This window comes from Pelodiscus sinensis, chromosome 17 (assembly GCF_052426305.1).
Source record: "Pelodiscus sinensis isolate ZL-2025 chromosome 17, ASM5242630v1, whole genome shotgun sequence".
Taxonomy (NCBI): Eukaryota; Metazoa; Chordata; order Testudines; family Trionychidae; genus Pelodiscus; species Pelodiscus sinensis.
In genome coordinates this window covers 6,974,341-6,991,884 of record NC_143068.1, presented here as the reverse complement: position 1 = coordinate 6,991,884, position 17,544 = coordinate 6,974,341, and the positions used below count along the sequence as shown (strand labels likewise).

The window sequence follows — 17,544 nt, the reverse complement described above, 5'->3', positions numbered from 1 at the left end:
AATGCCGCGGGGGATATTTAAATCCCCCGCGGCATTTGCAATTCCGACTGGTCTCATTAGCATCCCTTTTCTGGATGCCAATGTAGACACAGCCATTCTGTATTTCTGGGAGTTATGTTTAGGAATCCGTTTCTTTGAGAAAAAATACAAATTTATTTTTTGTGTAACAACAAATAAAACACCTATTTAAAAAAGGCATAGTCTGCAATATTCCCACACATTATATGTTACACTAGCAGTACAGGTTGGACTTCCTGGTTCGGAAGCCTCGGGACCTGACCTGTCCCAGATGAGGGATTTTGCCAGACCTGGGGAGGTCATTTCTGGCCTCCCTGCCACCCCCCCCACCAGTCCAGACCTGCCCACTTCCCTCACAGCTGGCTCCCTCCTCTCCCTGCCCCCACTGAACAGCCCTGCCACCTTTGCTCGCCAGGCTCCCACTGCCTCTGCATATCAGGTTCCCGCTGCAGAGTCTGGCTCCTGCTGCCACTCTGGGCAGCACCACAGCCTCTGGACTGGGCACCCACAGCCCTGCTGGGAAACCCCACTGCCCTGCCAGGTTACAGGGCTCCCTGGCGCTAGCCCTCAGACTCTCTGGTCCTGAAACATCTGGGCTGTGTCTACACTGGTACCCTTTTCCGGAAATGCTTAAAACGGAATAGTTTTTTCTGGAAAAGGACTTTTGCCCAAACGGGAGCAGCATAGTTTTTCAGGAAAAACACTGACAATTTTACAGTAGATCGTCATTGCTTTTCCGGAAAAGCAAGCGACCAGTGTAGACAGCTGGCAAGTTATTCCGGAAAAGTGGCTGCTTTTCCGGAATAAGTGGGCCAGTGTAGACACAGCCCTGTGCTCCTGCCGGACCATGGGTGTTGCAAGACCAAAGAGTCCCAATTAGGAGAGTTTCAACCTGTATTTCAATGTTTGGGGTCTTGTAGTATTGTGGTAGTGATATAAAGTTAATATGCATTCTCAGATGAAAAAAGTATTTCATTTTGCTAAGTATTCAGTATTATCATGTTCTCTGAGGAATCTTCTCCCTGTTTTCACTCTCTCTCATTCTCTGTTTCTAAAGTCTTTTCTTTGTGTCTTTCCTACCTAGCATCATCCTCTCCTTGTTCATTTTCTGCCCAAAGCAAAACCCTTCAGAGCAAAACTTTGTTGAATTCCTACTACTCAGGTACTAGTGCTAGATTTTTTTTTTTTTACATGTCCCAATATGGCATATGGACTGAGTCATCTGAAACAGCTAACCTTGTTTTAATTTTTAATTTTTTTTCTTCCTTGATCTTCTGTTGATTTCCATTGATCCGTGTTGTGTGGGTGACTGGAATTCCATCTCAAAGTATCATCAGACACTGTTCCATCGACCACGCTGCTAGGTAAGAAGACAGGTATGGTGCCCTGTACTACAGTGGAGGGAAAACATGTATTGTATCTGAAAATGATCCTGAAACACACTGCCAAATGGCTTAGACTCCAATATTACAATTCTCCTTTGAGTTGACTGCCATGTTGTTATTGAGGAAACGGAAGCAACTGGAAGTTTGGTGTAATAATGCAACAAAAACAGAAACATGACTTCTCCCTAGAGCTGCTGTTTACACTAGCTTCCTTATCGAAAAGAGAGTAAAAGACAAAAATTGAGAACCTGAGGTGCATCAAGTATCTCTTTTATGTGTAGGATGTGACATGAGGGGCTAAATTTCCATCCATTCTTCACTTTGAAAACCACTTTTGTTCGTGTAAGTGACTGTGCCCACAAAGCAGACACACCTATGCTTTGTATGTGAAGATCTGAGATCTCCTGCTCATGCACATAAATGAGGGTATGTCTACACTACAGCACTAATTCGAACTAACTTAATTCGAATTAGTTAATTCGAACTAAGCTAATTTGAACTAGTGCATCTAGACCTAAAAACTAGTTCGAATTAGCATTTTGCTAATTCGAACTAGCATGTCCACATTGAGTGGACCCTGAACCGAGGTTAAGGATGGCCGGAAGCAGTGCCGGCAGGGCATCAGGTTAGGACTTAGAGTGTGGAGCTGCTGTCTCAGGCTAGCCGAGGGCTGTGGTTAAAGGGTTCCGATCCCTACCCAGGACAGACAGTTCTCAGGGGTTCCCTGCTTGCAAAGCAGTCCTGTCTTGGATTGCCCTGAGTGCCCACACTCGGCACATCACAGCACTCGGCCATCAGCCAGGCTGCACTTGCCGCAGCCTGCCATCCGGAGGGGGGGGTCAATTGAGGGGCTTCAGGAGAGCTTCCACCCCGAGGAGCCCGCAGAGCCAGCCCAGTCCTTCCCATTGGGGGCTCGTACCCCATTCCTCCCTCACCTCCTTCCACTTACCCCTCCCTAGCCCCCCTTCCTGATGTACAAAATAAAGGACACGTGTTCACAAATAGAAACTCTCTTTATTGAACAAAACTTGGGGAGACTGGGAAAAGGAGGTGGGAGAGGGGAAGAGAGAGGGTGGGAGAGGGGAGGGCAACTAAAATGATCAGGGGTTTGGAACAGGTCTCATATGAAGAGAGGCTAAAGAGACGGGGACTTTTCAGCTTAGAAAAGAGGAGACTGAGGGGGGATATGATAGAGGTCTATAAAAGCACAAGTGGTGTGGAGAGGGTACATAAAGAACAGTTCTTCATTAGTTCCCATAATATAAAGACTAAAGGACACCAAATGAAATGAATGGGTAGCAGGCTTCAAACTAACAACAGAAAGTTCTTCTTCACAAAGCAGATAGTCAGCCTGTAGAACTCCTTGCTGCAGGAGGCTGTGAAGGCTAGAACTATAACAGAGTTTAAAGAGAAGTGAGATAAAGTCATGGAGGTTGGCTCTATGGAGTGCTATTAGCCACAGGGTAGAAATGGTGTCCCTGGCCTCTGTTTGTGGAAGTCTGGAGATGGATGGCACGAGATAAATGGCTTGGTCATTGTCTTCGGTCCATCCCCTCCAGGGTACCTAGTGTTGGCCACTGTCAACAGACAGGCTACTGGGCTAGATGGACCTTTGGTCTGACCTAGTACGGCCATTCTAAGCTCAGGGCTCACGGTCGGGGGTCGCAGTGGACCACCTTGATTTTCATGCAAACCTGCTCCTGGGTGGCCAGGCTGGCAGCTATCCTGCCCTAGACGGCCACTTTCCTGTGCCTAATGCGGAGGTCGTGGATGAGGTCCACGATGTCTGCACTAGACCAGGCGGGCGCCCGCCTCTTGCAGCCCCGGGCAGGCTCCCGGGAGCCGCCAGCCTGGTCCCGGGAAGAGGCGGAGGGCTGGGTGGCAGCGGGTGGCTGGCTTGTGCCGTGCCAGGTGCAGGGTCTGCTGGCTGGGTGCTGGCAGGCTTGCACCTGGCACAGGCACCATAGCCAGACCAGGTGGGGGACTCCGGGGCCAGGTGGGGGGCAGAAGAGTTTCCCTGGTGGTGCCCAGAGTGGCTACCAGGGAAAGCTGGGAAGGGCTAGCCTCCCACTAGTTCGAATTAAGTGGCTACACAGCCCTTAATTTGAACTACTTAATTCGAACTAGGCATTACTCCTCGTAGAATGAGGTTTACCTAGTTCGAATTAAGCGCACCGCTAGTTCGAATTAAGTTCGAACTAGCGGTTTGCATGTGTAGTGCCTATCAAAGTTAATTCGAACTAACATCTGTTAGTTCGAATTAACTTTGTAGTGTAGACATACCCTGAGTGTTTGCATATTCAATATAGATTGGAACTTGTTTATTTGGATGCAGTAAGCTGTAGGCACAAGTTTCTTGCAGAAATCAGGAGCTAAGCTTGGGAAAGGGAGACATTATCATACGGTGCATCTACACAGCACCCTTAACTCGAAATAAGATATGCAGTTTGTGCTACACAAATTTCGTAACTTATTTCAATTGAATTTCAAAATAGTGCATTTCTAGACTGATCTCGAAATACTGGGCATGTTCAAAAGACGTGCCCTGCTGTATAGATGTACCCATATGGAGAATAGTGAGAGCTTAAAAGTAAGGAGGAAAAAAACTTCTCCACTTGTATTGCATTTCCTTACTCTGTCATGTACAAAAGTCACATTGATCAACACTTGGACACCATGCTGCTAGGTGCCATAGATAAACCTGAAGAAAACAGATCAATGCCAATGGCAATTTAGGGTGTGTCTAGACAGCACCCTTCTGTCAGAATAAACTACGATATTTGTGCTTTGCAAATTGCGTAGCTCATTCCAAGTCTAAATCAAAAGAGCTTATTTTGAAATTTGGCGTTGTGTGTTCAGTGCCAAATTTCAAAATAAGGAGGAATTCCAACAAATCCCTTAACCCTCATGGAACGATGGTTACAGGGATGCCAGAATAGCGGGCACTTTTAAAGATGCAGCTTTGCTATTTTAGAATACTTCCGGTATCCCAAAAAAGAAATACAGTCTAGACCAGTATTTCTTAAACTGTGTTCTGTGGCACACCGGTGTGCTGCGAGGTTGTCTGAGGTGTGCCGCGGAGAACAACGGGGTTCAAAATGGTCACCCTTAAAGGGGCAGGCAACTTTTTTTTTTTTGCTCAATAACTTTCTCCCGACCCTTTTTTTTGGGTTAAACAAAAAATTCTTGGTGTTCCTCATAAAAAAAAAGTATTGTTTGGTGTTCCTTGGACTTAAAAAGTTTAAGAAACACTGGTTTAGACATATCCTTAGAATCATAGTGTTCTTCTTCAACTAAGTGATTGGGCAACAAAAATGACAAATGAAATGTAATGTTGATGAATGTAAAGTAAAGCATATTGGAAAGAATAATCCCAACTATATATACAATATAATAAAGACTAATTTGGCTACAGCTACTCAAGAGAAAGATTGAAGTCATTGTCATTTCTCAGGTTCTCTGAAAACATCTACTCAGTGTGCAGCAACAGTCAGAAAGGCAAATAGAATGTTAGGAGTCATTAAAAAAGGGATAGAGAATAAGAAAAAAAATATTTTATTGCCTCTACATAAAGCCACGGTACACCCACATCTTAAATACTGCATACAGATGTGGTCACCTCATCTCAGAAAAAGATATATTGGCATTGGAAAAGGTTCAGAAAAGGGCAACAAAAATGATCAGGGGTTTGGAACGGGTCCCCTACAAAAAGAGATTAAAAAGACTGGGACTTTTCAGCTTAGAAAAGAGAAGACTAAGCAGGAATATGATAGAGGTCTATAAAATCATGACTGGTATGGAAAAAGTGAATAAGAAGAAGTTATTTACTTATTCCCACAATCAAAGAACTAAGGGTCACCATATGAAATTAATAGGCATCAGGTTTAAAACAAAGGAAGTTTTTCTTCACTCAGCGCACAGTCAACCTGTGGAACTCCTTGCCAGAGGATGTGGTGAAGGCTAGAACTTTAACACGGTTCAGAAAAGAGCTAGATAGATTCATGGAGGTTAGGTCTATCAATGGCTATTAGCCAGGATGGGTAGGAATGGTGTCCCTAGCCTCTGTTTCTCTAGAGGTGGGTGACAGGGAAGGGATCATGTGAGGATTGCTTGTTGTGTTCCCTCCCTCTGAGGACCTGGCATTGGCCACTGTCAGCAGACAGGGTACTGGGCTGGATGGACCTTTGGTCTGACCCAGTATGGCCATTCTTTTGTTCTTCTGTTCTTATGTTCTTAAGTAATGTCCCTGTGGGTAATCCGCTATTGGTGTTGGGAGCCCTCACCAGCCCACTCCCTCCCATCATGAATTAGTAAGGAAGATGAACCAGGCACTGTGGGCAATGAAAAAGTGCTGGCCTCTTCATTACCAGGCTCAAAGACGCACGCTAAACAGCCTGCGAAGCCGGCTCTCCAGCCAGTGCCACAGTTCGGTTGGACTACATATGCACAATGGGCATGCGGTGTTCCCACCTTTGAAGTTAGCACACACAGACCGATTCCTCTCAATTCCTTCTTTGGCACCCTCAGATATGGACAGAGTTCCAACCTCTCTTCTCCTTGTGTCATTTCTATGACGCAAAAGAAAAAAAAATTAGATAGATATTATAGACCTGTTTCTGTTAGTTTTTCCTTTGTTAAACAGTACATAGCTTTAAAAATATATTCTTTTACTTCAGCTTGTATATAGTTAGCCTGACAGTTTACCACTGTGGTGGAAAGAAAGAAAGAAAGAAAGAAAGAAAGAAAGAAAGAAAGAAAGAAAGAAAGAAAGAAAGAAAGAAAGAAAGAAAGAAAGAAAGAAAGAAAGAAAGAAAGAAAGAAAGAAAGAAAGAAAGAAAGAAAGAAAGAAATGGAGCTTTACTCATAGATAAGAGCCATACCAGCGAACGGCATAGGCTACCACCTGGCGAAATGCCAGGATCCAGTTTCAAAAAATGTGAGAAATGCTGGGACTCTATGCCAGTCTCTGTTGGCCTCAGAGATTTCATACGCTGCCTAGGGAAGACACACGTTTCACAAAAATGCATTCATTTTCGCAGCCTGACAGTGAAAGCTCACAAGGATAGAGAGCTCAGATGCTGTCCTTTGACAAAGCTCTAGACCCCTATCCACATAATGAGGCCAATAAAGGCTCAGATACAACCTCTCCTCAGAGGAACCTCTCAAGTCCTACACAGCAAAAAGCGCATTAAAAAATGAAACCCTCACCAGCCCGCTCCCTCCCATCATGAATTAGCAAGGAAGATGAACCAGGCACCTTGGGCATTTAAAAAGTGCTGGCCTCTTCATTACCAGGTTCAAAGACGCACGCTAAACAGCCTGCAAAGCCAGCTCCCCAGCCGTCTAAAAGGGTACCTACTATGGACCCTGAATCAACAAAGGCAGGTGCCACTCAGACTGGCGCCGCTTGGCGAGTCCTGATTATTGGGCACTATGACACATCTCTACTGCCCTTTCCACACCAGCCCCGAGTTCGCTATCTTCTACACACTTTAACTCATCTCGCTCTCTCACTGAGGGCATTGATCCCGAGGAAGAGCAGACTGAGGATGGTCCGACCATCCAACAAGCAGACATGCCCCCAAATGATAACTCATCTTCTATACCTGATGAAGCAGTTATCCCAAATGATTCCTCACCTAGTGACAACCTAAAGCAACTTCAAGAGGAGGAACTGCAAGTCAGGAGGTTGTAATATCAGAAGTGCAGGAAAAAACAGCATAAGCTTCTAAAGAACCTACAGCCCTATGCAAAATCCAAAATTGCACGACCTCTAGATGAGGCAATACTTGAAACTGCAGACAAAGTATGGCAAACACCAGCCACAGACTCTCTCCCCCAACCAACAAAAGGGCATACAGAGAATATTTTGTTCCATCCAAAAGCATGGGCTTTTTATTCTTGCACCCTCAACCCAATTCCTTAGTGGTTGATGCTACAAATCAAAGGTCTAAAAATCCTCAATACAAAACAAATATACGAGACAAAGGCCACAAGTGCCTGGATGTGTTTGGGAGGAAAATGTGCTCCTCCTCAACCCCTCAACTTCATAATGCTAACTACACAGCCCTACTTACAAATCATGACTTTGACAGTTACTTAAAACTGACGGAGCTCATGCACCATCTCCCAGACAATAAGAGACCCATCCTCAAAGCCATCGTTAAAGAGGGATATATATATATATTATACAGACCTGCAGATGGCCCTCGCCACCGCCAACACCATGGCAAGAGTTACAGCAATATCCATAGTAATGAGATGTTCATCCTGTCTTCAAGCAGCGGGAGTTCCTAGGGACCTCCAGGCTTCAGTAGAAGACCTACTATTTGACAAGGACGAATTGATTGCTGCAAAGACCAATGAAGCTTTGTATTCTAGCAAAGACTCATACATTACATTGCTCACATTGGGTGTGTATACTCCCCCCCTACTGAAGGAAACGCTATGATCCCTACCACAGTCATACGGATACAACCTTCGGCAGACAGCAGCAGCACCAATCATTTCACCAAACTCAATTCAGACCACGAAACCAATGAAGAAGAGCCATAAACACACGCTCTTCTATGACTCAAGCTTCTAGGTCAGCTCCCAGACAAATGCACTAGGCAAAAGAGTATGGGAAGGAGGTGGACAGCCCTTAGTGGGGAAAGAACACGTGAGAAAATATTTAGAAAAGCTAAACTTACACATATCCATGGGCTTGGATTTAATGCATCTGAGGGTACTGAGGGCAAATGTCATTGCAGAGCCTTTGGCCATTATCGTTGAAAACTCGTGGAGATCGGGAGAGATCCCAGATGATTGGAAAAAGGCAAAAGTAGTGCCCATCTTTAAAAAAAAGAAGGACAATCCAAGGAACTATAGACCAGTCAGCCTTACCTCAGTCCACAGAAAAATCATGGAAGGGAGCCACAAGGAATCCATTTTGAAGCACTTGGAAGAGGGGAAAGTGATCAGGAATAGTCAACATGGATTCATGAAGGGCAAGTCGTGCCCAACCAATCTGATTAGCTTCTATGAGGAGGTAACTGGCTCTGTGGATATGGGAAAGTCAGTGGATACCTTGACTTTAGCAAAGCTTTTGATACAGTCTCCTACAATATTCTTGCCAGCAAGTTAAGGGAGTATGGATTGGATAAATGGACAGTAAGATGGATAGAAAGCTGGCTAGACTGTTGGGCCCAACAGGTAGTGATCAACTGCTTGTTGTCAGGTTGGCAGTTGGTTTCTAGCGAAGTCCCCCAAGTATCTGTTCTTGGACCGGTTTTGTTCAACATCTTTATTAATAGTAATAGAGATGTAGCTGAGTTAGTCTGGTCTTGCTGAAACAAAAGACAGGACTATGCATCACTTTAAAGACTAACAAGATGGTTTATTAGGTGATGAGCTTTCATGGGCCAGACCCACTTCCTCAGATCAAATTGTGGAAGAAAATTGGCATGACCATATATACCAAAGGGATACAATCAAAAAAAGTGAACATATATAAAATAGACAAATCAGATTTTAGAACAGAGGGGGGGATGGTGGGGGAAGCTAATGTCTATGGGTACATCTACACTAGCCCCCTAGATCTATCTAGGGAGGCTAATGAGGGCGACCGGAATTGCAAATCCAGCCCGGGATTTAAATATCCTGTGTTTGATTTGCATGTTCCTGGCTGGTCACCATTTTAGAAATTGACTAGCCTGAAGTAACTGCACGCGTCTACACGTGGCAGTGAAATGGAATTCTAACTTAAACCCCTAGCTCAAATTAGCTGGTATTCCTCCTGCAATGATGTTTACCAGCTAATTCGAATTAGGGGCTTTAAATTGGAATTCTGTTTCACTGCCACGTGTAGTTCGGGCAGTTACTTCAGCTTAGTCAATTTCTAAAATGGCGACCGGCTGGGAACATGCAAATCAAGCCCAGGATATTTAAATCCTGGGCTTGATTTGCAATTTTGGTCACCTTCATTAGCCTCCCTTGATCGATCTAGGGGGCTAGTGTAGAAGTACCCTTAGAGATAATGATATTAGTGGTGATAATTGGAGAAGCTATCTTTGTAATGGGTAAGATAAAATTAGCATCTTTGTTAAGGCCCTCGTAAAGTGTCAACTTTAAGCATGAATGACAGTTCAGAGGCTTATCTTAGAAGTCTTGTGTTAAAATCTCTTTGAATCAGGATGCAGGTAATCAGGTCATTGAGACAATGCCCCTTCTGGTTGAAATGGCAAGAATCTGTTTTTTCTTTGTGAAACTGTCTGATGTCTGTTCTGTGTGCATTGATTCTTTGGCGAAGTGTCTGAGAAGTTTGTCCAATATACATAGCAGACAACACATGATGGCATAAATTATATTTCTGGATGAGCAGGAATATGTGTTCTTGATCTTATAACTGAAATGGTTAGGTCCAATGATGGGGTCAGCAGAGTAAATATGTGGACAAAGCTGGCAACGGGGTTTGTTGCAAAGGAAAGTTCCAGGGTTGGTATTAGTGTAATATGTCCTGTGGTTGATGGTAAGAATCATCCTGAGGTTAGGTGGTTGTCTATAGGAGTCTATGGGTCTGTCACCCAGAGCCTCTCGAAGTGTAGTATCCTGTTACAGTATAGGTTGTAGTTTATTGATAATGTCTTTATTAATGACCTGGATGAGGGGATGGATTGCACCCACAGCAAGTTTGCGGATGACACTAAGCTAGGGAGATGTAGATATCCTGGAGGGGAGGGATATGGTCCAGAATGACCTGGACAGATTAGAGGATTGGGCCACAAGAAATCTCATGAGGTTCAATAAGGACAAGTGTAGAGTCCTGCACTTGGGACTGAAGACTCTCAAGCATTGTTACAGGCTGGGGACCGACTGGCTAAGTAGCAGTTCTGCAGAAAAGGACCTGGGGATTACAGTGGATGAGAAGCTGGATATGAGTCAACAGTGTCTCCTTGTAGCCAAGCAGGCGAATGGCATATTAGGGTGCATTAGGAGGAGCATTGCCAGGCAGTTCAAGAGAAGTGATTATTCCCCTTTATTCGGCTCTGGTGAGGCCACATCTGGAATATTGTCTCCAATTCTGGCCCCCCCCCCCACTATATAAAGGATGTGGACACATTGGAGAGGGTCCAGCGTAGGATGACCAAAATGGTTAAGGGGCTGGAGCACATAACCGCTGAGGAAAGACTGTGGGATTAGGGTCTGTTTAGTCTGCAGAAGAGAAGAGTGAGGGGGGATTTGATAGCAGCCTTCAGCTTCCTGAAGGGAAGTTCCAAAGAGGATGAATAAAGGCTGTTCACAGTAGTGACAGATGGCAGAACAAGGATCAATGGTCTCAAGTTATAGTGGAAGACGTCTAGGTTGGATATTAGAAAAAACTATTTCACTAGGAGGGTGGTGAAGCACAGGAATAGGTTACCTAATGAGGTGCTGGAATCTCCATCCCTAGAATTTTTAATTCTCTGCTTGACAAAGCCCTGGCTGGGTTGATTTAATTGGGCTTGGTCCTGCCTTGGGCAGGGGCTTGGATTTGATGACCTCCTGAGGTCTCTTCCAGCTCTATGATTCTATTACAACAGGTTTGAGAATTTGGTCGAGGGTCTGCCCAATCTCCCTTCCACACCAGTGCCATTCATATCCAACATCATCCAGAAATCATTAGTTGCAGGTACTCCATCCCTTTCATATCAATCCCCCCAACTTCCCCACCTTCTCGCTCCCTCCTCAGGGACCCCTTCATGAAACCATGCTCCACCAAGAACACCTTCACAACACAGAACAGGTCCCCAAACAATATCAAGGGAGAAGTTTTTACTCAACTTACTTTTTCACCGAAAAGAGAATGGGGTTGTGTTACCCAAAATTTCACTGGAGACCACCCCAAGGTTATACTCATATGGATTTGTTAAAAGAGGAATTAACAATCCACTACAGGATTAAACTCAAGGGAATTGATCTATCATTCAGTGGGTTAAACTGGAGGGAAGTGAGCTATTTCTCTCACCCACACAAGCACACACAGTCATTAGTCCATTCATACACATTCATTCATGCCCTCAGGCACTCACACACTTACACCGGCAAAAAGTTGCAGAGCAAGCCAAGGCATATTGGCTCCCCAGGTTTCCCTCTAGCCATGGATACTGGCCAGTGAGCTCCTCAGAAAGAGGGCTTCTGCCACGTGCTCTCTCCTTTTATTGGAACTGGGCAGCTCCTGTCATGCACTCCTTCTTCCACGTCACCAAGGAGCATGCCCAGACCTCCCTCAATCCAGGTTCTTTGTTTGCTTAGGGCAGTCTTTGTTTGCTTAGGGCAGTCTTTAATTAGTCACTATCTGACTCCTGGCTCCATGGGTTTAGCCTTGCCATTTCCCTCACCCCAAACACGCTCCATTCATACACACATTCTTATCACTGGATGGAATGCAGCTTAGAGCAAGTTACAATCAAAGTGGCTGAGAGTTGCAACTCTCACAAAGTTGCAAGGCTCAACAATCACCAAGCTTACAGTAGGTTTCTGAACTTATAAAGTAAAGTGGTTGAGCGTTACAAAGCTCAACAATCTTACAACAAGGTACAAAATGTAAAAGGCAAAGTAGCTGAAAGTTACAAAGAGACAAGTACAAAGCTTCAAAGCTCAGTGTTTACAAAGATACCTTCCAGAGCACAGTATCTGCCTGAGAACAATTTCCATCTTAAGTCTAAGTAGTCTAGCTTCAGGTATTCAACTCTGAAACTTTTACTTTTTGGAGTTTTAAACAGAATATGCTTCCCCACCAAATTCACAAAGGGTATGTCTACATAGCAAAGTTATTTTGAAATAACTTTACTAGCATCTACACAGCCAAACAGCTATTTCAAAATTAATTTGAAATAGCAAAGCGCTTATTTCAATTTTGGCAAACCTCATTCCATGAGGAATAACACCAAATTCAAAATAGCTATTTTGAAATAAGTGCTTATATCGAAAAAGGGGTCCTCCAGCCTTCCCAGGGTGCCCTGGTGGCCACTCCAGCCTCAACTAAGAACACTCTTCTCCCTCCCTCCTCCCTGGAGCCCTTAAAGGGGTTGATTCTGGCCACAGTGCCTGTACCAAATCCAAGCCTGCCAGCCCAGAGCCAGCAGTCATTGCCCCTGACCCAGTGGCCCCAAAACATGAGCCAGCAAGCCACTGGCAGCCAGCCCTCCACCTTTCCTCAGGAGCAGGCTGCCAGCTCTCAGGAGACTGCCAGGGCCCGGAGAAGGCAGGTGCCTTCCTGGTCCAGGGTAGAGATCATGGACCTTATTCAGGTTTGGGGGGGATGCCCGCAATCATCCATGATCTCTGCACTGGACGCAGGAACGCGGCCATCTATGGCAGAATAGCTGCCAACCTGGCCACCAAAAGCCACATGCAAACCCAGGAGCAGGTCTGCATGACAATCAAGTTAGTCTGGTGAGACCCCCAACCCTGAGCCTTGATATTCCCCTCCCCATTCTTCTCCCCTTCCAGCTCCCTCCTCCCAGGTTTCTCCCTCCCCTCGCCCACCTCCTTTCCCCAGTCTTACCAGAGTTTCATCCCCTCCCCCACCAGTTTTGTTAAATAAAGAGTTTGTGTTCATAAAAACACATGTATATTGTGTCTGTCTGCTATGTATATTGGACAAACTTCTCAGACACTTCACCAAAGAATTAATGCCCACAAATCAGACATAAGATAGTTTCACAAATTAAAAACAGGTTTTTGCCATTTCAACCAGAACGGGCATTGTCTCAACAACCTCTCTACGGCTACGTCTACACTGGCCCCTTTTCCGGAAGGGGCATGTAAATTTCACCAGTCGTCGTAGGGAAATCCGCGGGGGATTTAAATATCCCCTGCGGCATTTAAATAAAAATGTCTGCCGCTTTTTTCCGGCTTTTAAAAAAGCCGGAAAAGAGCGTCTACACTGGCCCCGATCCTCCGGAAAAAGTGCCCTTTTCCGGAGGGTCTTATTCCTACTTTGAAAGAATAGGTCCTTTGAAAGTAGGAATAAGACCCTCCGGAAAAGGGCACTTTTTCCGGAGGATCGGGGCCAGTGTAGACGCTCTTTTCCGGCTTTTTTAAAAGCCGGAAAAAAGCGGCGGACATTTTTATTTAAATGCCGCGGGGGATATTTAAATCCCCCGCGGATTTCCCTATGACGACTGGTGAAATTTACATGCCCCTTCCGGAAAAGGGGCCAGTGTAGACATAGCCTACATGTATCTTACTCCAAAGAGACTTTAGCACCAGACTACAAAGATGCTAAACTGTCATTTGACACTTTACAAATGGACTTTAACAAAGATGCTAACTACCTTACCCATTACAAAGATAGCTTCCCCAATTATCACCCCTAATATCATTATCTCATAGACACTAATCTCCCTCCCACACACACACACACTCTCTGTTCTAAAATCTGATTTGTCTATTTTATATGTGTTCACTTTTTTTTATTGTATCCCTTTGGTATATATGGTCATACCAATTTTCTTCCACAATTTGATCTGAGGAAGTGGGTCTGGCCCATGAAAGCTCATCACCTAATAAACCATCTTGCTAGTCTTTAAAGTGCTGCATAGTCCTGTCTTTTGTTTCATCAAGGTAGGCAAGCAAGCAGGGAAACCTCAGGCAGCAGCCACACAAAATAACTCCTGACCTGATGCCCTGCCAGACCTGGTTCCGGCCGACCTTAAATGTGATTCAGCGGCCACTCAGTGTGGACGTGCTATTTCGAAATAACAAAATGCTATTTCAAAATGCATTTTGTGTGTAGATGCGTTATTTCGAAATAACTTATTTCGAATGAACTCTTTTGAAATAAGATATTTTGAAATAATGCTGTAGTGTAGACATACCCAAAGACAGCAGAATTGACAGAAGAAACTTTTTAAGCTGGCTAATGGAGATCTCTATTCAAAAGCTTATTATATGTGTACCTTGAATATAAGAGTAATACGAGCTTACCAGTTTTGAATCTCCCTTGAGGATACTTGTGCTTACCGTGTGAGGAATTTGAAAAAGGCAATTCCTCTGCTATGAATCAGAAAACAGATGTGTGGATGATCAGAATCTACCCACTGGCATTTATCAGGCTTGTCATTTTGGATTATCTGCGGTAACTTTTCCATTCCAGGAACAAAATCTATTGCAGCTGTCTTAAACACTACCCTGAGCAGGCAACAGCCCAGTAGTTAGACCAGGAAAAAAATATAGACAAACACAGGCATGCCCCATAATACAAGCTAACAGCAAAGGAAAAAAGAGAGGCTGGAAGGGACTTTTTCCATACATAACTGTATCATTTAATCTGTCACAATACTGACTTTGGGAAGAGAGGATTCTTTTTCAAGAGGGAGAAAGTGTCCCTTTTCCACAAGGGTTGTATTTCTTAGTTTTCCAAAGACAAAATGTTGTTGAAGAGAAATCTTAATATGGATTCCTATACAGCTGTGCTCCCTAGACAACATTGTCCTGCATTTTGCTTCAACTACCCCAGACTAACACGGCTACATTTCTATCACTATTCTATGGCTGTTGTGTACTGGGAAGTGCTGTTCATCCTCAGCTCTGCACTTAGCATCTGGCAAAACAGAGGCCCCGATTTTGCTGGAGTTATACACCTTTATTCTGGGTAGGGAGCAGAGTGGTCTTCTAATATAGCTAATTTACTGTGTGAACTGCATGATTCTTAATTAGAGACTAATGGGAAGATTATATAAGACTTGATCCGGTCCTCCTTCAGAAAAACACAACAAAGCTTTCAAAATCCCAACTGCAAGGAGATTTAAATCCCAGGCTTCATTTGCAAGTTCGAATGCCTACATTAGCCACCCTAGTTTGAACTAGGGTGGCAGTGTCGACATACCCTTATAGAAAAACAGGGAGATGTTCATATCCCTCTCTGCCAGGAGGCAATCAATTTCTGAGAATGGTGCCATCAACATGGAGTCACTCCAGTGACTGCACCTACCAGGAATCAGCAATGACCTGATGGATTTCCTGGGCAGGAATGTGATAACCAGTCAAAAGTGGTCTCTGTGGAAATCTATTCTGGAACTGATATTCTTCTGGTGAGGAACTTTCACCATAGATCTGTTTGATGGGCTGGACAGTACCAAGTGCAAGGACATTTGTTGTATGGGAAGTTAAAGCCCCAGTTCCTTATGGATACTTTTGTGCCTGTGGGTCCTGAGGACTATTATGTGCCTTCTCAGCAATTCCCCGATCCCCAGGATCATATTCAATATTAGATAGGACAAAGCGATAGTCACTGTGATAGACTCTTCCAAGTAGAAGAAATTTAGGCTGTTGGATCTCCATAAACCTTCCCACCTGAGCAGACATGCTGTCACAGAACCAGGGCCAAATATTGCACTAAGACCCTCAGTTGTTGCATCTGAGAGCTTGGATTTCGACTGAATGAGCAAGCCCAACTGTACCAAGTCTAACATATCCTTTTATAGCATTGGAAAGCCTCCTTCAGATGGAAAAAAATTCCACTTGGGCAATGCATGACAATGTGAACCCAGTTGAGATCTCACTACCAAAGAGTCTGAGCTACAAGCTTCTTCTGAAGCAGTAGGGTGAGCCATAAGGTTCATGTGGCAGCAATGTCCTCATTCCATTCTCCAATGTGGTCACATTTCCAATGTGTGGCATTGGAAAAGGTTCAGAAAAGGGCAACAAATATGATTTGGTGTTTGGAATGGGTCCCATATGCAGAGAGATTAAAAAGACTGGGATTTCTCAGCTTAGAAAAGAGGAAACTAAGGGGGGGATATGATAGAGGTCTATGAAATCATGACTGGTGTGGAAAAAGTGAATAAGGAAAAGTTATTTACTTTTTCCCATATCATAAGAACTAGGACTCAACAGATTGAAATTAATAAGTAGCAGATTTAAAACAAATAGGAGGAAGTTTTTCTTCACTGAGTGCACAGTCAACTTACAAAACTCCTTGCCACAGGATATAGTGAAGGCTAGGACTTTAACAGGGTTCAAATAAGAATTAGATAGATTCATGGAGGTTAGGTCCATCAATGGTTATTAGTCAGGATGGGTAGGAATGGTGTCTGGAAATGGGTGATAGGAGAGGGATCACGTGAGGATTAGCTGTTGTGTTCCCTCCCTCTGGGGCACCTGGCTGTTGTCAGCAGACAGAATAATGGACTAGATGGACCTTTGGTCTGACCCAGTATTGCCGTTTTTATGTTCTTATGTGCAAATGTGAAGTGTGCTCTTGTATGACCTGGCATACTAAAAAGTCTTCAAATCACAAGCTACAGACATTCATAAACAGATGCCTGAGCTACATCCTTCACATCAAATAGCAAGACTATGTCACAAATGAGGGGCTTTGGAACAGAGAACCACTTGACGTTCAAATCAAGAGAAGAAAGTGGGGATGGCTAGGCACTCCTAGGGGTACTCCTGGAGTCAGCTGGAACTTTTGTTTCGAGACAGAGTAAAGTGGAGGAGATTTGTAGATGACCTATGATCCACTCGGAGTACAAGGGTTTAAGAAGAAGATGTCTGTCAGGGTGCGGGCTCCTCCTCAGGCTTACAACCCTCTCATCATTGGGATTGCCTGCCCCTAGTTAACCCTTTAGCACCCGTGCTCTTAGGTCTCTGTGCCCCAGTACTGTCAGTCAATCCTCCAGAGCGGCCCGCTGCTGCCCGGGGCAGGGAGGGTCGGACCGCTTGCTCTGTGGTCCGGCAGGAAGGGAGGACAGCCGCACCCCTTTCCCGGGGTCCCGACTCCGGACCCTGAAAGCGGCTGGGGTGTGTACCGCCAGGTTGGTGTGTTCGCCCAACATTCACCGGCTCTCGCCGCTCGCTCAACGCTCCCCAGCTCCCAGACGCTTGCTCCCCTTCAGTTGGCCGTTCCGGCCCTTTTGATTCCCCTGCCAGTTCTGTCCCCGCCTCCTCCGGTCGTGGGGTGATGATATCACTCCGCGTCTCACCCCAGTTGGCTTTCTCTTGGGGCCGGCTCCTCCTCACCCGTCTGGCCTCCAGAGACACGAATCTACCTGGGGGTATGTCTACACTACCCCGCTAGTTCGAACTAGCGGGGTAATGTATGCATTCCGCACTTGCTAATGAAGCCCGGGATTTGAATTTCCCGGGCTTCATTAGCATAAGCGGGGAGCCGCCA

At 44.9% G+C, this 17,544-nt stretch overlaps 1 protein-coding gene across 4 annotated transcripts in view; it reads left to right on the top strand.

Moving 5' to 3' along the window:
- Positions 1 to 17,544, top strand: part of PTPRT (protein tyrosine phosphatase receptor type T) — a 1,034,103-nt gene that overhangs the window by 908,771 nt on the left and 107,788 nt on the right. For 3 of the 4 annotated variants that reach the window (XM_075901353.2, XM_075901347.2, XM_075901348.2), the window contains 2 exons: positions 1,103 to 1,180; positions 1,347 to 1,382. In XM_075901353.2, coding sequence (XP_075757468.2) covers positions 1,103 to 1,180; positions 1,347 to 1,382 — 114 coding nt within the window. The remainder of the gene's footprint in view (positions 1 to 1,102; positions 1,181 to 1,346; positions 1,383 to 17,544) is intronic. The other variant, XM_075901351.2, reaches the window with a different exon arrangement.